The sequence below is a fragment of the Chaetura pelagica genome, unplaced genomic scaffold (assembly GCF_000747805.2).
Source record: "Chaetura pelagica isolate M959 unplaced genomic scaffold, ChaPel_1.0 scaffold676, whole genome shotgun sequence".
Taxonomy (NCBI): Eukaryota; Metazoa; Chordata; class Aves; order Apodiformes; family Apodidae; genus Chaetura; species Chaetura pelagica.
In genome coordinates this window covers 1,358,756-1,382,796 of record NW_009953724.1, presented here as the reverse complement: position 1 = coordinate 1,382,796, position 24,041 = coordinate 1,358,756, and the positions used below count along the sequence as shown (strand labels likewise).

Genomic DNA, 24,041 nt, shown 5'->3' with positions numbered 1-24,041 from the left:
GGGCTCCGGGCTGGCCCTTCGCTCCGACCCGCTCGCCTCTTTTCCTCCGCCCCTTTCGCTCTAACTCGCTCCTGACATCACCTTCAAGGGAACCCGCTTTATTATTTTTAATCAAGTCTCCGCGTTGCCCCGCGGTCACAGCATCTCAGATATTCCGTACAGTTAGGAGCTCTCAGGCGACTTTGAAGTTTAATGAGAGTGGAGGTTAATTACCTTTCTGGGAGAGGGAGCGAGAGGCAGGGAAGGCAGATTTAATCTCCGAAAAGAAAGCGAAGAAAGAGCTGAAGCGCAGACACCGCGCTGAGCGGCCCGGGCTCCCCGAGCCCCGACGGGGCCCCCCCGGGCCCGGTATCCCCGCTGGGCCCCCCGGGGCTTCGGGGCCAAAAAACTCAGCGGAGGGAGCAGGGCAGGGCGGCAGGGCAGTCCCGGGGAGGTGGGCTGAGGGTTTGCAAACCGGGTTCCAGGGTCATCCCGGCGCTGGGGGCTCGGGGAGCTGCTCCCCGGGCAGGGGGATCCCCTTCCCCGCCCCTCGGGCGCAGGTTCCGCGCTCCCCTGCGCTGTTCCCCCGCAGAGCAACCAGGTTTGGTTTGGTTTTATTCCTCGAATCAAGCAAAATAAAAGCCCATTTCCCCTCGGCGGGAACCCCCCCGTGCCCCACGGAAGCTCCTCGCTTCTTTTAACCCCTTCTTAAAGCTCTTTTCCCCCTCCCATTTTCCAGCCTTCCCGGGGGGCTCGGGTTACTTTTGGTTTTGGTTTGGTTTTGAGGGGAGGGAGAGGGAGAGAAGAATAGATCAGGTGGACTCCGAAGGCGGTTGGTTTTAGCCTAAAACCCTGCGGTCCTGCCCTAGGTCGTAGCCCTCGGGGACGTGCCCGACGGGACGGTGGTCACGGTGATGGCGGGGAACGACGAAAATTACTCGGCGGAGCTTCGCAACGCCTCCGCCGTGATGAAAAACCAAGTGGCAAGATTTAACGACCTCAGATTTGTTGGGAGAAGCGGCAGGGGTAGGTACAGGCCAGGAAACGGTTGGCCTTCTTTTTATTTCGTTTTGGGTTGTTTTAAAATTAAAACAAAAAAAAAACAACAAAAAAAAGAGGATTTAAAAAATAGATGTTTTATTGCTTTCTGGTTTATTTGATTTTAACGGGATGTTTCGTTGCTGGGTTTGTCAGACAAGGGGGAAACCCCCCCAGCCCCGAAGGTGTTCCCGGGTGGGATGTTCTGCCCCGGGGCTCTAGAGAAGGGACCGTGGAGGAAAAAAACCCCAAACACCTCGGTGTAAAAGCTCCGCCGGGGTGTAGGAGAGTCCCTCCCAGCCCAAACCCTCCTGATGAATCGAGGTGAGAGGCGGCAGGGGGGGGCTGGGGTCTCTGCATCCCCCCGCAGGTGGATGAGCCCGGGGCAATGACCCACCTGGCAGCTCGTGCGTGAATAGGGGGGAAAATCAAGTGTTACAAATCAAATCAGAACCCCGAAATGCGGGGAGCCGGGGGTGCAGGAGGGCTCGTTACAACCGTGAGGTGCTGCAGCCGGACAGACCCCCGGGAGCCTTGTTTTTTTATCAGGGGGGAGGTGTCATTTCCCTCATTTTTTCCCCCTTCTTCCCGCATGAAAAAGAAGGGGAGAACTTTTCCTTTCCGGCCGCAGAGTTTGGCTCTGCCGTTTGGCCTGAAACGGATCGCGCTGCTGGGGTTTATTTCAAAGCAAAACCGTCAAGGAAATCGCGTTGTGCCATCCCAGGAGAGGGAAACAAATCCCCTGAAAACACTGAGCGGGTGTCGGGGCCCGAGCCCTGCCCGCCCTGCACCCCCCGCAGCCGTTTGGAACCCGCGTTTCAAACGGTGTAAACAACATTTCAGCACTTCATCACCACTAAGCACCGCAGATCGAAGCGCTGAACGGTCCAGTTGAACAAAAATAAGAGCCCTACATCTGAATGGCCGTGTGGCAGCGTTTGCTCAAAGGCTTTGAATGCACACACACCGTGTCAGATATATTTTGACTTCTCTGCATTAATTCAAAGCAGTGATGTTAGGGATTATTTGCATGTAATAACTGTTTACTTGTTCCTCTTTATGAAACTTGAATAGTTTACATTCTTTCATACATTTCCTTTTTCCTGTTGGCTCCTTCTCCGGGTTGCAGTTTCTTTAAAACTCAGCACTTAACTGGTTGCAGGTTGATGGATGGAAAAATGTTTTTCTTCTATGAATTCAGCTTTCATTTACTGTAATCAATTTTTGCTCTGAGACTCTGTTGGGTGTTTTGGTTTGGGTGGGTTGGTGTTTTTTTTCATCCTCCTTACACAAATTTCCAAACTGACCCAATCTCAGCTTGACTCTTGAATTCATTATTAACTTTCCTTCTCTGCAGTCCCAATTAACAGTAGTTTATAGTCTGAGAAAGCACCTGGGTGAAGAGTCTCCTTCCTCGGGCAGAGTCCTGGCAAATACTCATTACAGCAGTGGAAACGTTTCCTCTGCCTCTAACGGGCTTTGCAGCGAGGAGGGTAACACAGGTGCTGAATTACTGCTAGTTGAAATATCTATATTATTGTGGGATAAGGCTTTGTAATGTTTGCAGAGGAATAACCCCCCTGGGGTTCCCTGGCGTGGAGGCGACAGACACAGTGGGGTTTTCTCCCAGCGCTGAGTGTGTGTTTAGTTCCCCGTGTTTTCCCAGCCAGGGGCTCTTTCAGATCCATTGAGTGTGAAAAATCGTTTCTATTGAATTTTTATTTTCGCGTGTCTTTGCTTTCCCTTGTTTGGCTGCATCTCGGGGAAGCCCGGTGCTGGTTTCGTTTATTCGGGCAGCAATCTGGATTGGCTGTGAGATCTTGTTTTGTCGGAGCAGAGCTCTGGGTGTGTGTAAGTGTCGGTGTGAACCCGGTGTGTGGATGTTTGCAGGGCGCACGGGCTGCAGGAGCCCTGGAAAATCAGAAGCAGTTTTGAAAAGGTGACTTTAATGCTTCAGAATCGGGGTATTTTTAGTATTAAAGCCGATCATTCCCCAGCGCTGAGCAGAGAAGAACAGGTCCGTAACCCTTCCTCTCGTCCAAAAAAAATTACCATTTCCATGTGCGAGACAAAGGGAGGGAGAAGGACCCGTTTTCCTCTGTGCTTTGCTCAAGGGGGAAAAAAATAAGGGCAAAACCCCATCTCTTTCCTGCTCGGATCCCGCTGGATCCAGTGAATCCCGCTGGATCCAGTGGATCCCCCCGGCTCTCCCGGCTGGAATGACCCCCCGGAGCATCTCCCAAACCCCCCCAGGAGCCCCAAGCAGTCACCGCAGAGGTGTTGGGGAACTGTGGGAATGAGGAACCTCAGCCCGGCTTCTTGAGAAGGCGGGAAATGAGTAAAAATGCTGCTGAGTAATAATTGTCTTTTTCGATTCATGGGAGGATTTTTTCTGAGAGCTCTTTAAGAGACGCCAAAAAAACACCAATGGGCCGGGCAGGGTCGGTGCTGCAGCCGCTCTCCCCGGAGAGGGAATTGTATCTGCAGAGAGGGGGGAAACTGAAAAGCCGGGAATGGAACATGGAGAATGAAGCATTTTGAAAAAGAAATGAATTAAAACCTGAGATGGGAGCCGGGCTGGGCTGGGCTGGGCTGGGCTCAGCTCCCCGGGCGTGCTGGAGGGTTGAGGAATCTCACCAGCCGGCTGCATCCAAACCGAGGGGGCTCCCTCCCCTGGAATTGCCCAAATAATTGCTCCTAATAATCTTCCCCCTCCCGCGCTCCGGTTCTGCAAATGTTTTTTGCCAACAAATCCTCGGCGTTGGTTGTTTCTGCCGTGGCTGGGCAGGCGCCGGGAGCCTTTGTGCTCCCCGGGCTGCGGCGGCTCTTCCTGCAGGTTGTCGGTGGCACCGCTTCTTTGGGATTAAAATCGTCTGTGGGAGGGGAACAACAACACGACAACCACCACCACCAAAAAATCCTTTTTCTTTTCGTGTAGGAAACGAGCTGAAAGGTTTGTGCGGAGTTTAGTCCTGTTTGGAAAGCTGAGGAAGGGCACGGATCGATGCTTTAAAGGCAGCATTTCCCCTCTGGGTTTCCCGCAGAGCGATTCTCCCACCTGGAATGATGGCAGGGTGTTCTCTGGAGGAGAGAATTTCGTTTTTCCGTTTATTCTCTCTTTTTTTTTGGCTTCTAGCTGTATCAAAACGGTTTTGTTTCGCTGTGGATGTTCTCAGGTCTAACCCTGCCGAGAGATGATGGTCGGGACCTGAAAAGCTCTAATCCCTTTAGGGGAAAAGGGAAGGGAGGTGGTTTCTTACGGCTTTTATTTGTGAAATAAAGGCTGGCGGAGCTGAGGGCTCTTGCACGGGCATTTCCAGCCTGATTCCTGCGGGGTTTCTACCTCTGGAATACGCGGTACCTTTGCAGTCCCACCGTGATGAGGGTGGTTAGAGCGGTTGGCTCCCCTGTGTGCAGCCTCTCTCCTTCACCCAGGGGAATCTTGAATCCAGGGAGGCTGTGGGAGAGCAGAGGCCCTTCCCTTTGGAGCCCAGCCCGGGAGCAGCCCCTGCTCTCCCGCAGCGTCCCCACCAGCCCTTTCCCAGCAGCAGGTTCCTGCTCTCTGGTCAGGGCTGGGAGAGGGGGACAGTCCCCACAACCAGCAGGGTCACCTGTCTGGTGGCCACTCCTGGTGGCCAAAGCTGGCTGGGTGCTGTTCTGGTTTTGTACTTTCCAGTTTCTGGCTCTGGTCCCTGCATGTGGGCTGTGGGTGCCCAGAGGGCTGAGAGCCACACGCAGCTCCCTCCACACCTCCCCACCGAGGCACCTCCGTGGGGCCAAAACCACCCGGGCTCTCCCACAGACACCAGCACACATCACCTGCATACTGCTGCCATCTCACCAGCTTGATCCCACAGGACCATCTGATGGGCACCTCGACCCAAATCCATCCCTTGAAGAGGGGGATCTTGTGTCCAGCATCACATTTCAGTGCTGGATTCCCATGGGAAAAGGGGAAACATCCGAGCGGGGAGGCACCAGGAAGCTGCTGTGGGTGGAGGGGTCGATATGGGGACAGGGCAGGGGAGGGGGGGGACACAAGTGACTTTTCCACCCAAGGAGGTCCTGGCTCCCGCTCTGAACTGGGTCCAAGCCTCTCTCTGCAGCCAGCTGAGCCCCAGCGGGAGCAGCCGAGCTTTGTGTCTCGGCAATAACGTCTCATAAAACTAAATGATGTGTGTGTTGGAGTTGGGTGGACGCGGATGTGTGCGCCTGAGCCCGCCCCGGCAGGAGCCTTTTGCTCCCACAAGAGCTGAACCCGTGTGAATATCCTCATTTCTCTTGTGTTTTATTTCCTTTCCCCTCCTAAGGAAAAAGCTTCACCCTGACCATCACCGTGTTCACCAACCCCACCCAAGTCGCCACTTATCATCGAGCCATCAAAGTGACTGTGGATGGACCCCGGGAGCCACGAAGTAAGTGACATGTTTTATTTGGCAGCTGCTGAGCAGCACGGGGAGGGGGTGCTGGGGGTGGGCTGAGCTCTCTGTGCCTGAAGGATGCAGGATAAAGGTCCCATTTGCAGTGAGCAGGGGGACTGAGCTGGTGTTGGTCTGGCCGACTGAGCCCTGAGTGAGCACCACTTGGTTGCTTGTGTTTTATTTTCTCATAGTTTGTGCTCACTTGCTCCCACCATGCTCTGCATCCCACCGTGGAGGGATGGTTTTATAGCTCCATCCTCATGTTGCTGGAAGGCAGGGGGGAAAATGCTTTGGGCTTGGAGAGCAGAAACGCAGAGGATTTGATTCTATAGGTACATGGGATGTTTCTAGTAGGGTTACAAAGGCAGAGGTGCTGTGCCCAGGTTCAGAGGCGAGTGATTAAACTGAAAATGTTTGCAGATTTTCTCCACACCGAGCTTGTATTTGCCTGTCTGTCCACACAGGCCCAGGAGAGCTCAGCCGAGCACCTTCCCCTTTTGGGTTAGAGGTGGTTTCGCTTTCGGCTCGTCAAAGGCTCCGGCCGGGGGCTGCTGGGTTGCTTGAGAAAACCAAAGAGATGATTCAACCACAGAAACGTCTTTGTTTTGATCGAGTAGGTTCTCCTGGATGTGGGACAGGGCCTCTTGGTTGAGGGTGGCTCTTTGCAGAGGTGGCTGCAGACCCATCTCGCCGGGTTGGTTTTTGGCATCGGGCTGGTTTGTGCTCCCCTTGGCATCTCCCGTGATCTGATGCCATCAGCTGGAGGAGTTTCCTCTTTCCATGAGTATTTTGTGCTCTGCGGGACCCCCTTAGGAGGTGGGTCCTCATCCCTAGGACCCTGTCTGCAGCTTTTTGCTCCAGCTTCTCCTTCCTGCTCACTCAGCACTACCAGGGACTATAAAGCAGAGTTTGTTTCCTTCACATGTGAAGCTGTCGGTGCCCAAATTGAAGGGAAGCAGTTTGATCCTTCTAAATATGCTTCAGAAAATATTTTCTGTTGATGCTGTTGTTTGGCCCCTTGAAGTCAGGCCAGGTGGAGGTTGTTACCTTGGCAAGGGGGTTTTATTTGCACCAGGGTTTGAATTTTCTATCCCCTTGATTTTTATTTTGGAGCCAGAGAGGCTTTACGGAGCCTGTCGACTTGCGGGGCTGGATTTGCAAAGCCTGCAATGTGACACTGTTGGTTTTTCTTTTTGAGCCAGAAAACACAAGGCAGGTCCCTCTTGTGGGGCTGAGGCAAACAAATGTGGGTGCTGCAGGTCCCTGTTGTGGGGGTGAGACAAGCAAACATGGGTTCTGCAACCCCTGGGAATGGGCTCAGCCCCGGCTGGGAGGGGAAAGCAGGCAGGATTTGGGCAGGGAATTTCACAACTCTTCCAGGTCAGGAATAGAAACCAGGTCTCCTGACTCCTGCCTCAGCCCCTTTATCTGCTGCATCAGATTGCCTTTCCAATAATAATAATAATCAGGAATACATAAATAATAATACAAGGTGAGATAGTTGCTACTCTTGGCGTTTGGTTTGCTCTGACTCCGCCGCCCACCAAACCCCCGCTGAATCACACCCGCCCCTCCTGAATTTCAGCATCTCTGCTCATCACTCCCCATCTTTAATTTAAATTTTCTGATACGGAGGCTCAGGCTCCGTGGCTGGGCAGGGAGCTGAGGGCCCAGCCCTGGGCACGCTGGCCCCGTGCTGCTCAGAGCTGGGGCTGTGCCTTCATTTTGGCGTAACTGGGTGAAACCAGAGCTGGAGCAGCTCCCCCTGCCTCTGCCTCGCTGTGCCCCAGGGATGCCCTCCCTGGGGTGCTGGCCCAGGCTGCAAGGTCAGCATTTTTCTCCCCCCCCCCTTTTTTAATTTACCTGATTTGTGGACTTCAAAATGTTTGTGCTGCAGGTGCAGGCTCCTTGAGGAGCCGTGGGGTGTTTAGTCGCTGCTTTGTGCCCTTGCCTTGTGTGCACCCCAAAGGTTGATCTCTTCCCCCCATCCCTGCACCCCAGAACCTGCTGATTGAAGGAGTTTAGACTCAAGTTGAGTTTTTTTCTGAATGCTTTTCAGGTTATTGTAGATTTGCTGGCAGGAAAGGTCATATTTCAGTTCCCAGCTTGACCCTGGGTCTTGAATTCATGTTTGGTGAAAGTCCAGTGTCTTGTGCCAGAAGAAAAAAACCAACCAAAACACTAAAAAAAATGCTCTTTGCCACATTCTGTTGGTTTGTATTTCCTAAGGAACCTGAAATGTTAAAAAAAAATAATATTAAAATCATGACCTTTGCCCTTCCCTCCCTGCAGTCCTCTGCAGAAACCCTCGGTGTGGAAATACTGGCTTGCAAAATGATCTGGGTTCGCTCCTGGAAACCAAGGGTGGTTTTCCCGGTTAACCTGCCACTGGGTGGCTCTCGGGCACAGCGCCCTTCGGAGCACCCGGCCCTGGCAGCTGGGAAAGCCCCTGTAATAACCACCTTCGGCCCCACACCGTGGCTGGTGCTGCCTCCCTTGCTCGGCTTTGGGAGGCGAGAGCAGGAATTGCAATTTGTGTGTGTCTGTTTACTTTTTTACATATATATGTATTTACATATTTATAGGATGTGCATCAAATCCTTTTCTTTCCCCCCCCCTCTCGGCTGCAGAGTTACAAGTGAGCAGGACGTGGTGTGTGTTGTGCTGGGGAGGGGCTGGTGTGAGCAGGCAGCAAAGCTCACCCTTAATGTGGGAAGAATTGCCCATTTGTCTGGGTATCCTGGGAAAGCCCTGGGCATCGTCAGCTCAGCTGCGGCGAAATTTCCTCCAGCAAATGTTCTCGTGGGGTTTTTTGGGTCAGCAATGTGGCTGGGCTCCACGCCCCACCTCTGAGCATCCCATTCATCTTCCACCCCTGCCCCATCGCTTCATCTCAGCCCTTGAGCAAGTCTTGTAACTAAAGCTGTGCCCAGGGAAAAAAAAAAAAAAGAAAATACAACTTCTGAGGAGGCTGCAAAGGAGCAGAGTTGGGCAAGGAATGGCAGGGAAGTGGGTGACAGCCCCAGCCCTTGCAGGGCTGGGAGATGGAGCCTGGCTGGGGGCACCAGGACAGCTGGACCACAGTGTTGAACTGACCCACGTGTGTCTGTCTGAAGGACCCACAGCCAAGTGAGGAGCAGCTGAGAATGACGGTGGCTTCAGCCAAGCCACCACCTCAGCTGCTCCCTCCTGGTCCCTGCAGATCCCCTGAGAGGTTCCCTCCAATATTCCCTGCTCACTCACTCCAAGATCTTATTTTGTCTTGTGCTCAGGCTCTTTCAGGCTTAGATCTGGAGAGAAAAAGGACATTTTTTTCAAGCCGACACCTTAGCTCTAAACAAATGGCGCAGTGGGTGCCAAGTGTTGACATACTTTGTACAAACAGGAAGTAATAAAATATTTGAACTTCCTGTGGAATTTCCTTCTCTCCCCCCCCTTCTCTACAGCTCTTTATTTAGCAGGAGCCCAACTCAGCTGAGCTGCAGCCCTGGTGCAAAGCCCTCCCGCATCCACAGCTGCTTGCAAAATAATCCACAGGAGGCAGAACATGGAAAAATGAATAGCTGGAAGCTATACAGGGATGTTTAGTCTGTTCCTGGGGAAATGGGAGCATCTCCAGGGCCTCCCCCTGGCACCCACCTGCTGGCAGCCTTCCCTTGCTCCTTCCCTTCCCTCTGCTCTCACCACCTCTGCTGTTAATTTTGCACTCCTCCTTCCATCCTTCCCTTGCAGCCCCTTTCTGCCCATCTGGGAACTCTTGTGCAAAGTCCTTTTTCTCTTTTCAGTGTCTTTCCTCCCGTTTTACTTTTTCATTCCTGCCATTCAGTCTCCTTTGCCCCCTCTCTCTCCCTTCATAACTCCTTTTTGCCTTTAACTCCTTTTTTTTTTTTTTTCTGATTCCCACCTCATCCCTTCTACCCTGGCTACTGTGTTGAGGGGGAGAGGGAGACCAAAAGGACTTGGGCACCCACTGTACCCCTGCTGGGGAAGTTCATCTCAATTCAGGTGTGCTCACCTGGGGTAACAACCTTCCTTTGGGGCTGTGAGAGTGTGAGGCAGCTTCCATGGAGAGGGCTTGGACCACTTCATGTGCCAAGTTGCTTTCTAAGGTGTAATGCTGTGTAAGTTTGGGTGAACTGAGGTGTTTTTCTTCACCCCCAAAGCAAAGAAGGGATGTAGAGGAGGGAGCAGTTTGCTGGAGGGAGGCACTAGGAACTGCAGCCCTTGCACACATCTCCCTGCTCTTATGTTGCAGTTTGGTTTTCTCCTGTCCAGGGCTGAATGATGCAATGGAGGATGAGGAAGGGTTGTGGCTTCACACCTGAAGAGCAAGGGGCAGTGGTGTCCCTGTGTCCCACCTTGTTGCCCACTTGCTGCAAATGGTCACAAGGTGCCAGGGATGATTGTCAGGGTCTCCCACCCGGCTCATTCTGGGTGCGTGTGTCAGAGACTCGGTGCTTTTGGTTGTGTCCCCAGTTGGTGTGACCACAGTGAGTGTCAGGACCGTGTCCTCGTGCTGCAGCATCTGCTGGGCTTGCACCAGGAGGAGGAGGGGGCTTGTGGCTGAGCTCCCCCCAGCCAGGCAAGAGCATTTTATCACCCCTCTCCATCTTGTCGCTGCAGGGATGTTCTGGGGCAGCCCTGCAGGGGGACAGACCCCCGCTGTGGCCGCTTTTCCTCCCCAAAAGGCTCCTTCCCCCTGGTCCCTGGGGCGGGAGCGCTGGGGCCACCCGGGAGGGGACAGCCCGGCGGCCGCTGCTCTGGCTCCCCCCCTTGTGCAGCACGTAGCTGGTGGGTGGAAAAGCTTCTCACCTCCCACGGCTCTTGAGTCGTTTCCAAGAATCGCCGCTTTTTTGCTTTCGTGTTTTCGAGAGCCTCAGCTGGGGACAGACCCCCGCTGTGGCCGCTTTTCCTCCCCAAAAGGCTCCTTCCCCCTGGTCCCTGGGGCGGGAGCGCTGGGGCCACCCGGGAGGGGACAGCCCGGCGGCCGCTGCTCTGGCTCCCCCCCTTGTGCAGCACGTAGCTGGTGGGTGGAAAAGCTTCTCACCTCCCACGGCTCTTGAGTCGTTTCCAAGAATCGCCGCTTTTTTGCTTTCGTGTTTTCGAGAGCCTCAGCTGGGTGAGGGTTTCCCTCCCCGCCTGCCCCCCGCAGGAGGCATCAGCCCCAGCCACAGCTCTTGGCTGGGATACTGAGAGTTTGGGGTCTGAGGAGGGTGGAAACCCCCTTGTCTGTGCCTGTGCAAGGTGTTGGTGACACGTGTGTCGCCGAGGTGCTGCTGGTCGGTGGGTGCCAGGCTGCAGCTTGGGTTGCCCTGGAGCTCCCTGGAGCTTTGGGGCTCTTGGCTTCAAGTAAAGGGCAAAATAACCAAAACACTGTGAGAAAGATCGACTGGAAAGGGGGAAAATCCTGACTGTGAAACCAGAGGGCTTTGCCACTGTCAGTATTGGGCTGCTGCAGGAGGAGGGCTCCTGTGGCCCCACTGTGAGGACATCTCCTCCAGCAGCACTTGTGCTGCCCGGGTGGCAGCCAGGGAGGAGAAAGGGTTGAATCAGCACTTCCCAGGAATGACACACACCTCGTTGTGGCTTCTCTATCCATCTGGAAGCTGGACTGATAACAGCAGGGCCCTGAACCACCCCGTCCAGCCGGGACACACCTCAGCACCCCTGCCCACACCCCCCTATCTTGCTGCCTCCATCTCGGTTCTCATCCCACGCCCAGCGCCGCGCTGGCTCCCCGAGCCCCAGCACCTCCACAAGCCATCCTGGAAAAGCCTTTCTCACTCTTTTTATTTCTTTAAGGTCCATCTGAATCCATTTTTCTTGAGTTCTGAGGAGTCGGAGGTGTGGGGGTGGTTTTTTTCCCCTTTTATTCCTGGTGGATGCTTAAGTTTGAGGTCAAGAGAGAAAGAGGATGTGCAGGACTGTGTGGTGAGCTGCTTGGAGAGGAGACTGGGACCTGGAAGAGCTCTGTGGGGCTGGGGAACCCTGCAGGGAGGTTCTGGGTGATGCATGGTGGCAGTAAAATCTGTAGCTCTCCCATTTCTGGGACACAGGGAACTCAGGATCTAGCAAGTGGCAGGCATGGGTGGGTTAGTGTGGGACAGCCTTAAATAGGGAAGGATGAGGCAGTCGGAAGGGGTTACAGATGGGAGCCAAAGAGGAGCAAGGACAAAATGATCCCCTAGTGCCATATTCCCGTGGGGAATTTTGGGTTTGCTGTGCCTTTTACCCTCAGAGATTTGATATGGCTTTGGCAAAGGCTTGGAGAAGAGATAATAAATTATTTGAGGGTCTTGCACTTCTTAGAAGCTCAAAGGGAGACCCAGGCCGAGGGCTGCGTGGTGCCAGTATTGTACAATTCCAGATCTTTATCTTGGCAAAAAGGCTTCCTCATGGGGATGTGTAAAACTTGAGATGTTTCCCTAATTAAAAGCAGGCTCGTTGGTGAAGTGCTCCCGTGGGGTGATAGTTTTTGGGTATTATTTGGGTCTTTTGTTATATTCCCTTGGTTGGCCTTAGCTGGATATAAATACACAGACGTTTCCCAGTTCGTCCGGGAATTGGGAGGAATAAAAAGGGAAATAGCCAAGAAAAAGGAAAAAATAAGGAAAAAAACAAACTCAAAACAATCAAATGAACAAGATCATTTAAATAAATAATCTCATCACTTCCTGGACAGTCACTTGTTGATGTAAAGTTGGTGTAATTTATTCTAATTTAAAATGCGGTGCATAAAATATGCTGATTTCCCACTCTGGGACCTGTCCCCTTCCCTGGGGAGGAAGAGGAGGAAATCCTGAATGACACTTTCTCTCTTCCCTATGAAGTCTTTGCTCTGGATCTGCTGTGGCCCTTCCAGATGGATGTTGTCTGCTCCATGTGACCGCCCAGGTGCTTTGGGCATCGCTTGTGCTGGTGGGCGACCTGCTGGGGGGCTTCCCCGTGGTGCCCCTTGGGCACAGGGGGGGATGACACTGTCTGGGGACATCAGGCCAGTCCTGGCCATGCTGCAGCCTCATTTTTGAGAATGGATCCTGTGCAGGTCCCTGCTTCTTCCCATGCTGATCCAGCCCTGCAGAGGGTCCAGCCTGGAGGAGTGAAAGGGCATTTTTTTGGGTGCCCTGAAGCCAGGCAGGCGTGGGAAACCCTCAGTGGGAACGCAACGTATTTTAATATTTTAGGCTTATTGGTGGCTTTTCTGCCATCCCTTCAGCTGCCCTTGGGCTTGTTGGTGTCTGGGCTGGGACACTTGGCATGGATGGTGGCTGAGAGCCAGGGCTGCTCTCTGCCTTGTGCACAGACTGCCCAGCTCCATCCCACCCTTCCCTGTCCCTTTTGCTCTTTGGATGGAGACTCATGGAAAGCCAACACTGGCTGTGGCGCGGGGCTGGGAGGATGGCACAGCACCTCTGCACATCCCCCCAGGCAGCTCTCAACCCTCCATCCGCCAGATCCATGAAAAACCTCCTTGGGATGGAGCAGGCGGGCAAAGGCTGCGGGTGCAGCCGCTTCTCGCAGCGCGGGGCAGAGCCGGGGCTGGGCAGGGATGCGGAGACACCGGCCCGGGGCTCCCGGGTTCAGGCGGAAGCCCCTGCAGATCGGTACTTGCTGCGGAGGAGGGATTCTCTGTTTGTGTTCCCATCCCTAATGTGTTTTGATCCCAGCGGGGAAATGCGCAGCCTTTGGTATCTGCCGAGACCGTCCAGGGCATTGTTTTCTTGCAGAGGCAGTTCGGGGCCGCTGTTGATACATGCATGGCGAGCAATTATGTTAAACTACCTCCTCCTCTCCTTTCTTATAGGCGCTGCCGTCCAGTTAACTCCTTCGGGATCCAGTCCCGCAGAGATGAGGCGAGGGGGAGTCAGGGAGCAGATCTGGGAAGGGGAGAAAAATCCCCTGGGGAGAAAAGCTGCCCAGCACTGGGGTTCTGTGGGTCAGGTTGTGCAAGACCCTCCAAGCCCCGTGGGGACCCCTCAGCCAGGCATGGGGACACTCCAGGGGACAGCTGGGTGCTGGGTACATGGAGAGTGTTCCCTGGGAAGAGCAGAGCAGGGATAAAAGTTGCCCAACCGTGCTCAGAGCGATGGGTTGGCACCTCCTGGGCTTCTGGTGCTCCAGCTCGAGGCCATAATCCTGGCCTCAAAAGAAGCATTAATAGAGCAAGCAAATTTACATGGGGCCCAGTAAATTCACTCCTCAAATGATCTAATGTGCCACATGTTGTAAAACCCACTTCTCCTTTTGTCATCACCTGGTGCATAATAACTTCAGAACCATTTCATGTAAAGTTGATCAATATTTTCTAAGCAAAGGAGTATTGGGAGCTGGAACAGCAAATTTCTTCTTGCTCTCATTCATTTGTTGGAATTGGTTGCAACACCTCCTGCTTTTCAAAGCTTCAGGAAAACCCCAGGGCACCATACTCAGCTGGGGTGGAAGAGGAATTCCTGCTCTGGCTTTGGAAATAAATCCAGATCAGAGAAGTGGGCATTGATGCTGCATTTGGAAGAGATTAAACTGAAGCAAAAGGATCCTCGGTGGAGGGGTGATGTTTGGAGAATGAAGTTTAAGGCTTCTTCTAGGAGGATTTCAGTGATGTTTTGATGCTGTGGATGGGGGTGAGTTGTGTGAGCTGCTGGACAAATAAATAGCAGAAAAAGCTCCTGCAGGGTCCAAACTCCTTCAGGCACAGCCCAAACGGGGCTGAGCAAAGCTGGGACAGGGTGTGAGTGATGGGATGTGTCAGCACTAAAAAAAGGGTATTTGTGAGCATTGCAGCAAGGACCTTGGTAAGCTTCACCCCTTCTCCAAGGGATTTTTTGTCCTATGTCTCAGTTTACCCGTTTGTAAAGTGGGTCTAACAGCCTGCTGGGCAGTGGGTGATGTGGGAGCGTTGCACGTCGGTGGAGGCTGTTGTTGGTGAGGACTTGTTGAGCTGTAGCAGGGACTGTGTGTGTTGCATGTTTATTAATGCAATGTGGCCCCGTTCCCCTCAGGCAGGATCTGCAGGCTCAGGGGGACAGTGTGAAACACCAGTGATTGGAAAAGAGGCGGGGGGGGGCGGGGGAACGTCAGTGTTAAAAGGCAAGTTTCATTTCAGGGAAGACAACAGCTAAAGGACCAGAACTATCAAACAAAACCACAAGATCAGATGTCAGGGCAGGACACATCTCGTTTCTCCCTCTCAAAAGGGCTTATCAGCACAACCAATCACTTTAATGATGTGGCAGAGGGAGGAAGAGGATTTGACTCAGAGCGAGATGAAATTTAGTTCCTAAGACCCTTCAGTTCCGCTGCCGGAGACCAGTCACCTGTTCTGCCATCAGCCAGAGATAAATCATATCCTGCAGCGGAAGGTGCTTAGACAGGGTTTCTTATTATTTTCTCTTACTCTTTCCAGTGACTCTACATGCTGTAGTGGGAGAGAAGGGAGGGAAGAAGAACCCAGTGAGAGGAGGACAACCCCTCTGCCTTTATCGGCCTCTGAGTCCTTGCACAGAGGGTGATGGCAGTGGGAAGGTGCTGAGCAGCTGAGCCCCATCCTGCTGTGCCTCTCTGCATGGAGGTTTCCATCCCATGCCTTTCTGCATGGATGTTCCCAGCCAAGTGCATCCCAAACCTGCAGGCAGGAGCTCAGCACCCTGTGCTGCCAGCAGCCGTGGAGCCCAGCACAGCCCCCCTGCCTGCCCTTAGCCCCTCTTAGCTCTTTCTTTTTTGGCTTTGGAGAAAGAAGCCTTGCAGGGAGGATGAGGGGAGCTGTGCAGGTAGGGTTGCTCCAGGCTCTTGCTTATGGCATTGTGCTGTGTGTGCTGGCACAGCTTGGTGGGAGCTGTAATTATCTGACATACCAGCCTGACTCTGGAGATGCAGCTTGGAGCTCAGTCCTGGGATCGAGGGAATATTAACATTCAAATGTCAGGGCTCAGCTCCAGCTCTGTCCTAGGGCAAAGGGGAAACCCAGTGCTCAGCACCCTCAAATCTTGGGAAAGTTTGGGTTTGTGCTGGGTTGTGCTGTGTTACTGGGAGCCCCAGCCCAGCTGGCAAAACACTGCTCCGTCCCCACAACACCGGGTACAGCTCAAATCCATCAGCTCTACCACGGCACATTGTTTGTGCAGGTTTGAACCCAGCAGAGGGTCCTTCCCATCCTGGGCAGAGAGTCCTCAGCCAGTGTCGCCCAAAGGAATTTGATGTGCTTGCCCTAATGGAACAGGTTATTAAGGGGGAAAAACCAGCTATACTGGTACCAGGCAGGTCCCATTTCCAGTTGCTAGATAGCAGGCATTAACTCATTGCAAATTGGCATCCCTCCACTGATCCATGGAGTGACAGCTCATCCATGCAGCTGAAAATCTGATGTGAGATGTGACTGAGGCAATACCAGCTGGATGTGCTCGAGATCTGTCCTTCCAAGCACCCAGCCTGGAAATCTTTGAATCAGGGGTTTTGCCTAATTTCCTGAAAACTGGATCACGCCCCATAAATGAATTTTGCTTTTCTGGAAATGGGAGCAACTGCAGAGAAGCCAGTGAGGCTGGTGGGTTTTGCACCCTCAGATGAGAGCTGCTGTGTTTCCCGCAGATGCGCGTCAGTCTGATGGTTTGTGAAACTTTCAGATCTGCAAATCAGAAGTTTTAAAAGCCACCTAATTCACTCTGCACTTTCAGAGCCAGATTTCCAGAGGTCTTCAAGGATGGAAAGATGCAGGAAAGCACTTGTGGGGATTTTCAGCAAGGCACGAGTGGGCTAAATCCTTCAAGGTGGTGAATTTTACCCTGGCTGCTGCTGAAATTACCCCCAGCTTTACCTGTGTTGTAAAGTGCTTCAAATAGTTCTGCAAATCCAGAAAGACCCAGTATCCCCACTGAAACCCTGGGAATGGGAAGCTTGTGTCCTTCATGGATTTGTGCCAAAGTTGCATGGAAATTTGGGTGTGATGTTACTTTTGATTTGAACATGGGTCACGGCTCTCTCATCCCAGGAGCTTTTGGAAATGCTACCCTGGATTTCTTTTAAAATATCTGAATTAATGGCCTGCTTTGTTTTCATTGAGAGGGCTTAGTTTTGGGTCTCCCAGTGTAATAAAAGGCCACCACAGGATTGGTCAGAAGCTGCCCTGCTTGCAGAGCCTCCCATCCCAGGGTGGGTAGGGTGAAGGCAAGGGACTAATCTCAAGTGAGGAGAGACAAGGGGCTTGCAAAGCCAGCTAATCAATACCAGGCTGCCTAGAATGAACATCTCTCCTGCTGCTGGAGCTTCAGACAGTAAAAAAAAAACCCAACCCTACAGTAAATGCAACATATCTCTGTGCTTCCTGCCAGCTGGCTGGGAGCCAGCCTATTTCCTTCAAAAAGAGGGATATTTATTTTCATCCTGTTAGAGGCAGCCAATTCATCTCGGACCACCACCAGCCAACAAAGCTTTATAAATTAGCAGCAATCTTTATTTTAATTTATTTTTTAAAAAAATTAAAAATTCTCTTTTCTTTTCAAATTCCCTCCCCTCCCACCCCCCCCTTCCACTATTTTTTTCCTCTCGTTGTTGGAGCTGGTGTAAATCCCCTGCCAGGCCGTGCGAGCTGAGGCGCATTGCGACACACTCCCCTCTCTCTCCGGGCTGGAGGGAGACAGTAGCAGCAGTGTCTCAGGAAAGCCAGAGGAAACCAAAGCAAAGCCCCGTCGTGACTGATTCTCCTTCCAAATGGCGTAAGCAGGCCAGCTTCAAACATGTGAATAATGAGTTATCTGTGCTTGACTTTGTTCGGCAGCAGGAGACGGTTCCTCCTAACCTTTTCCTCCTGTGAACTTCTGGGCTTTGCTTCTAGAAGGGGGATGAAGCGGCGCTGGCGCTCGTTGGCTGCTGCTGCTTGCTGGTGATCTTCATCCTCCTCTGTGGAGATGCTGGAGAAGGTGCAGAGAAGGGCAACCAGGCTGATTGGGGGTCTGGAGAAAAGGTCTTATGACGAGAGGCTGAGAGAGCTGGGGCTGTTCAGCCTGGAGAAGAGGAGGCTGAGGGGAGACGTCATTGCTTTCTACAGCTCCCTGAAAGGAGGTTGTGGTGAGGTGGGTGTTGGGCTCTTCTCCCTAGTGATCAGATATAGAGCAAGAGGAAATGGGGTCAATTTGCACCAGGGGAGGTTCAGATTGGATATTAGGAACACTTTATTCACAGAAAGAGTGGTGAGGCCACTCAGGCTGCCCAAGGAGGTGGTGCAGGTGACGTTCCTGGAGGCGTTCAGAAAATTGGTAGACGTGGTGCTGAGGGAGATGGTTTAGTGGTCATGGAGGTGTAGGGCTGCAGGTCGGGCTTGATGATCTTGAAGATCTTTTCCAACCTTGATGATTCTATGATTCTGAGATGTCCTGTTTGAATCCTTTCCAGCTGCCAGCACTGTGGGCAGCTCCATTCCTTTCTCCACACTGTCCTTCCCCTCCTTCTTTCCCTGGCCGTGGGGATCTACCAAATTCTTCTGGGCTGGGAATTTCCCATGACTAGTCTGGAGCCAGAGGTGGGTTTCCAGGGAAGACCTCAGGGATGTTCACATCTTGTGTTATAGGTGTGCAAAGATGAAACCACCCCAACATCTGCTGCAAGGGACAGGGCTGCTGTTCCCATAACACAGGCGTTTCACATGTGGCTTGTTTCTGGAGCACATGCTGGGACTTGATAGTCTAGCCGAGGCTCAGACTGGGAAAAAATTCAACCCTCTGTAGAGAATTGGCGTGTCTCTCTGAAGTACCTACTTTGAGAGCTACAACAGGGATTTGAAAGGTGTTTTTCTCATTGAGCTGGAGTTGTATCCACTGCTGATTGCTTTCTTGTGGGCCTTTTCACCGACGTGTGGAGACAGAGCCACCGGGTTGTGCGTGGCATGGCTGCACCACCTGCTCCTGCTGAGCTCCTTCTCAGCTGAGCTGTGGAGTTTGTCTGCTAATATTTGAGCAGAGGTGGAGGATGGTGGGAGTGTGCCAGTGGGGTGCTTGGAGCCTTTGAAGGTGGACAAGTGGAGGCCTCTGTGGCCACTGATGGCTCTGCTCAAGCTGCTGCTCCAGCCCACACTGTCATCTCCTGGTTCTTGTCTCCTCCTCAGCAGAGCTAAGGAATTGATCTGCCAATGTATGTGTTAATGAACATCCCCCCCGTGCTGAAATGTTGTGTTTCCTTTGCTCCAGCTTGCTGCCAGTGCTTCACAGCAAGGCACATGGGGAGGGCCAAGCCACTTCCCCTCAGCTGCTCTCCCTTCCTTCGGTAGCACTGGGCTACGGTGGAGGACAGGGACAAACATGACACCCAAATCCAAACCCACTGAGGGCACAGAGCAGGCTGTGCAGCTCCTTGCCTCTCCCAAAAGTAACCCCATCTACATAGAAACACAGTTAAATCAGGGGACTGGGACCACCAGGCACCCCAGAGAGTGTTTTTCCAAATCAAATCTACCAGTTCTGAGATTTTAACATCACTCAAACCATGATGTTCTTGGAGCCCCTTTCTACCTTTGATCAACTTTCTATTCTGCCTCGGAGTAATCTGGGGAAATTAGCTGCTTTTGGTGAACGTCATGGACACCCACCCCCCAGCTGTCTGGAAACCTCATCCTGGTCCCAGCTTCAGAAGCCACATCAGGTTGCACACTCCTAGAAGGAAGAGTGGGGTCTGTTTGGTCTTTGAAATGTTTTAATGCAGAAAACATGTCTTTAAATCATAGCTTTGAGGGCCTGAGCTCCAGTGTGGCACACACTGTTTCGCTGTCTGCATTCCAAGGAAACACCCAAAACTTCCAGTATGCTTCTTATTACTGGCCTAAAGTGTCAAATTCACATTGGCTCTTCCAGCTGGGAAGTGTTCAATGGGATCATTTGTTTGATGTGCTGATACAGATCTTGTTATTACATCAGGATCGTAGGTGATCTTTCCATGTTTACATCATGTCATATTCAATATCGGACTTAACTGACTCGGAAACCTGATCCAGCCCTAAAACCCTTGTGCTGTTGACAAGAAGTGCCTGAGGTCAGCAGCTGCCACTATTTCATAGTACTAAGGACTGTTGTTTCCATAAATATTGACCTGCAAGCCAGGGCTAGCTCAGCTGGAAATGCAGTGCAACAATCTCCCAACCCAACAGCAGGTTTCATGCCCCAAAAGTTCATGGGTCGAAGTGATTGAGACTTCTCTGACAGATTTCTGGGGATGAGGTCTGGAGCTGTTTGAAGTCGATTGAAAATCCACCCACTGGCATCGGGAGCCTTTGAGTCAGTCCTTGGGTTAAGCTTAGAAACCACCCTCCTCTTCTCTAAGGTATGAGCTATTGTTCACTTGATGGCATTGGTTTCCTCTCCGTGACAGCTGTGGGTAGATGGGGAAGGGCTTTTAATGAAGCCAACCACTGCAGAAATTAAAAAGCTCAGGTTGTTCTGATGAAAGAAACCCATTAATAGCAATTCTCTCTTGCGTGACAAAGTCTGACGTCCCTCGCTGTAAGTGACAAGTGGCAGGAAGTCCTGGGGAGACAGCCTGTACCAAAGAAGGTTGGCAGCCCAAGCTGGTGGTTTTTAACTCGTTCTTTGCCTTGTTTCACACATTTTAACTCTGTCTGGTCCCACCCATGGAGATGGGGTCGGATACGAACCGGAGAGGGTTTAGGAGAGATGGAAAGGGCCTTGATCCCACCACAACTCTGCTCTGGGCTCTCATGCTAAATGAGCCCATGTGTTTGCCTTGACTTCTATTTGCATCAAGTTTTCTACTTTCTTTTCATCAGGATAGTTTTAGGGTTTTGGGGTTTTTGCTGGTAATTGCTGGGTCTCCCCACAAACCAGCCCCTTTCAGAGGATGTAAGTAACAGCACTGCTATTTACTTGAGGCTTTAAATCCCCCACGGGGCTGCTCCGTGTTCAGACAGCGTGGGGACCAGAGCAACCACAGTGCAGCATGATGCAGCCACATGAAGCCCTCAGTTCAGTCGTATGGCTGAATAATCTTTAAAAACATTATCAGCATGGAGATCACTTGATTTATTTTTCAGGATTTTCCCCGTCACATGCCAGATATTACCACAGGATAGGGTTTCAGCTGAGATAGCGGCAGAGGATTTAATTTCCATTAAATTTTGGTGGAACTCGGGCTTTGAAGTCCTTTTGGCTTCTCTGCTAAGATCTGCCTGAGAAAACTGGTTAAAGGTGAAAACCTCAACCTATTTTGCTTCTTCTGTGCTCAAATGTATACTGAAAAAATGTGGACCAAAACAGGACACCTCACTGCACAAGCTTCCCCTCCTGGGGAAAGCACAAGTGCTGTGTGACAGATGCTGCTTGTGTCTCTGGAGGCCTTCAAGATAAGGCAGAGATGCTCGAGGTCTAGGGATGCACAGAGATTAGAAGAGATTATAGTGTTGATTTGAGGTTTCCTTGGTTTACTTCACACAGTGGGAAAAGCACGTATTCAAAATGCTGCTGGGTTTTGCTTTCTGCTGGGAGTCTGTCCTCACTGAGTTTTGCTCTCTGGTGCCAGAATTTTACCCACCCAGGAGCCTGGGGATTGTAGAGTTTGGGGTGGATGGTTGGGCTCAGCTGGATGTGGAGCTCCCAGGGGAGGGTCAAACCCCCTCAAAAACTGTGTCTGAGGGTGGCTTGCTGTTGGGATACCCAAGGGGGGATGCTGTGACAGGGAGCTCAGCTGGGAGCATGAGATCCCCTCTGGAGCTGATGGTCTCTCCTCCTGCCCAAGTTGTCCGGTGTCTCTGCAGGCAGACTGGCAAGGGCATCCTGAGCTCCATGAGCCAAGCAAATGCAAGACCAGAAGATATCAGACATCACATTTAAGGAGGGGGAAATCTGGAATTTCTGTGACTTTGCTATAAATTGACACCGAGCTCATGTTGTGCAGATGTGAGGAGGGAGGGAGGTGGGGGCACAAGCAAGAGGTGGCTGCGTTTTTCACCATTTAAATGCGTCGATTCTTAAAAGCCACCAAGATCTGAGCTTGGTGGATGTTGGGCTGTAGGGCTGGATCTGATAAGGCTCAGCTCTCAGAAGAGCTGCAGGAGGATTTCTTCCCAGCTCTTCTCCTACCTCCCTGGCATGCCTGCACACCTCCAGTGCCCCCAAGCTCTGCTCCCAATTCTGCTGGGATAAGGCGTTTGCCACCTTGGGAAGGTCCTTTCATGGCAGGTGCAAAGAGCTGGGGGTGTTGCACGGCCGTCTGGCTGCGGCAGGTAAAGAGCAAGGAGAATCCAAGGTCTGAACCTGGAGTTGATGTAAAACTGAAGCAGCTCTGGCTTCTCTGGAGTCCCTCCAGCTTTGTGCGGGTGTAACTGAGACTGGAATCCGGCCCAGAGAGAGAGTGAAGCCGTTCGGTGGTGATTAATATAGTAAAATGCGAAAGTTATGCATCAAGTGTATTTCATGCGCCTCTTGCCTGGGGACAATTAGCATAAATTTAATAATTATTGCCCTGTTCCAGCAGCTGCTACCTAAGGAGCTGGGAGTGCTTTACAAGTGCTCATTAGTTGCTGCTCTGCCTGGGGGAGGAAGGTGAATAGTCTCCCCATTTTATGGGTAGGAAAAGAGGAACAGAACCTTCTCCAGCCCTACTTGGCTCTGGCCCTGTTGGGTGGGCAGAGCTGGGGAGGGGGCTGGAGCTTGTACAGTGAGGAAATGCTGTAGAAAATACTTAAATTCCTTGTTTTCTTTGCCGGTTCCCTCTATGCATCACCCTGCCAGGAGATGTGTGCCTGCCCTCCTTGCTTGGTGTGAGGCTGGTCACTTAGGCATAGCTCAGGGCAGCCTGACCCTGGTGCCCACATCCTGCTCCTCGGTCAGATGCTGTCTTGCCAGATGATCTGGGGCCTCCTGCATGGGTTGGTCTGTGTCCCCTCTTCAACAGGCTTCCTCTGCCTGACCTGCAAGGTCTTCCTGTGGGTGTGTGCTGTGCAAAGCCCCCAGAAAGCCAATCCCCAACAGCGCTGCCACGCGTTGCGTTGTAGCAAACCAGGAGATGGAGGCTGGGCTGTCTTTGTGTGTAACCAGGGTTTTCTAGCCAAAGGGTAACTGATCAGATATCAGACTCTCTTATCATGTTCCAGGGCACAGACAAAAGCTAGAAGACCAAGCCAAACCTTTCACCGACCGCTACGGGGAGCTGGAACGGCTGCGCCAGTCCATGAGAGTCACCCCAACAACACCCAACCCCCGTGGATCCCTCAGCACCCCAAGCCACTTTGGGTCCCAGGCTCAGACTCCAATACAAGGTAACTGGCTGGGTTCCCCAACCTGGCATCACACCCCAAACCCTTGTGCTCCCGACAGAGCCAGGCAGGGAGAGGAGCCATCCCAGCTGAGCCAGCCTGGCTCCAGGTGGTGTTTTAGAGCCGGAGTCCAGCTCTCCCCTGGGTAAGGAGCCCTGCCTGGAGGACAAGCTGGGGAGGGGATCGTTTGGTTTCCTTGCTGAATCATAGACCCAAGCATTTTTGCTCTGTGCACCATTAGATATGGGGTCCTAGGAAAAACTGAGCAGTTGAAGAAGGAATGTGAGGGAGATTAGAGCAACATACTTTGAATCCAGTAGCTTCTTTGACATGAAGGCACCCGCGTAGTCGGTTAAGCATCAACTAGAAAGGGTGTATTATACTTTACATGCTAATCCAAATGGTTTCTTATCTTGTTGCATTGTGTTTATGCCAAGTCTGGTGATCCATCAGCCAGCCCCAGCATAATTCCCCACACGTATGCACACCTGCATGGGCGCACGCGTGCGCACTCACACACGGAGGCTTTGCTCTTCCCGTGTTTGCCGTCAGCAGAGTTGAGCCCTCAAGTGTTCCCTGGGAATCTGCATCAGAGCTTCTTGCCAGGAAAGAGGGTAGGAATTGCCACCAGAGTTACCCGAGAGAGGTCAGTCTGCTAATTCTGAATTTCAGCCCCAATTCCAGCTGCTTTGCTGCTCTCAGCTTGCTGCGTTTCTCAGCACAGGGAGATGTCACCAGGGTGTGTTAAGAGAGACCCTTCTCCTGTCCACACATGAAACATGCTCCTTTTCCAGGCATTTTGGTGATGTTCTCCGTTGAAAATCAGCAGAAATACTCATGGGTGTTGAAGGGGTGGTATTCCAAGCTGTCTGCATGTTGAGTTTGGGTGAAAAGTGGCCCTTCTTGGAAGGTTTCATAGGAAAAGTTCCAAAAGCCTTTTGCGTTACGTTTTCAGAAGGGACATTTACAGATGTTTGCAAACCTCAGTGTCATTAGCAAAGACAGTGTCTCAGGCACAAAAAAACATGTTCAAAAACATTACCTGAACTGTAAAAGCTGCCCTGCTCCTCCCAACCCAAAATTAGAGTGAAAAGTTAATATATTTCTCATTGAAATGCAAATCTTTATGCTTGGAATGTTTAATTGATATTAGCAGCCTTTATGAGAAGAACTTGGGTGTTTTGTGTAGGATTATAATTTGATTTTTGTTTTAAAAAGCAAGAGGGAGAAAGAGTTTTATAGGCTCGCCTCATTGGCTGCATAATAAAGAAAGAGGTTCTTAGAGGAAGAAAAAAAAAAAAAGCGTATTTTAAATTAGCACAGTCCCCTGTAGTGCCAGAAACCCAAAGAGCGTC

General features: G+C 52.0%; 1 protein-coding gene across 1 annotated transcript in view; it reads left to right on the top strand.

Moving 5' to 3' along the window:
* Nucleotides 1-854: 854 nt before the first annotated feature.
* Nucleotides 855-24,041, top strand: part of RUNX3 (runt-related transcription factor 3) — a 35,342-nt gene continuing 12,155 nt past the window's right edge. The window contains exons 1-3 of the mRNA XM_010000597.1: nucleotides 855-1,005; nucleotides 5,328-5,432; nucleotides 22,525-22,689. Of these exons, the coding sequence (XP_009998899.1) occupies nucleotides 894-1,005; nucleotides 5,328-5,432; nucleotides 22,525-22,689 (382 nt within the window). The 5' untranslated portion in view covers nucleotides 855-893. The remainder of the gene's footprint in view (nucleotides 1,006-5,327; nucleotides 5,433-22,524; nucleotides 22,690-24,041) is intronic.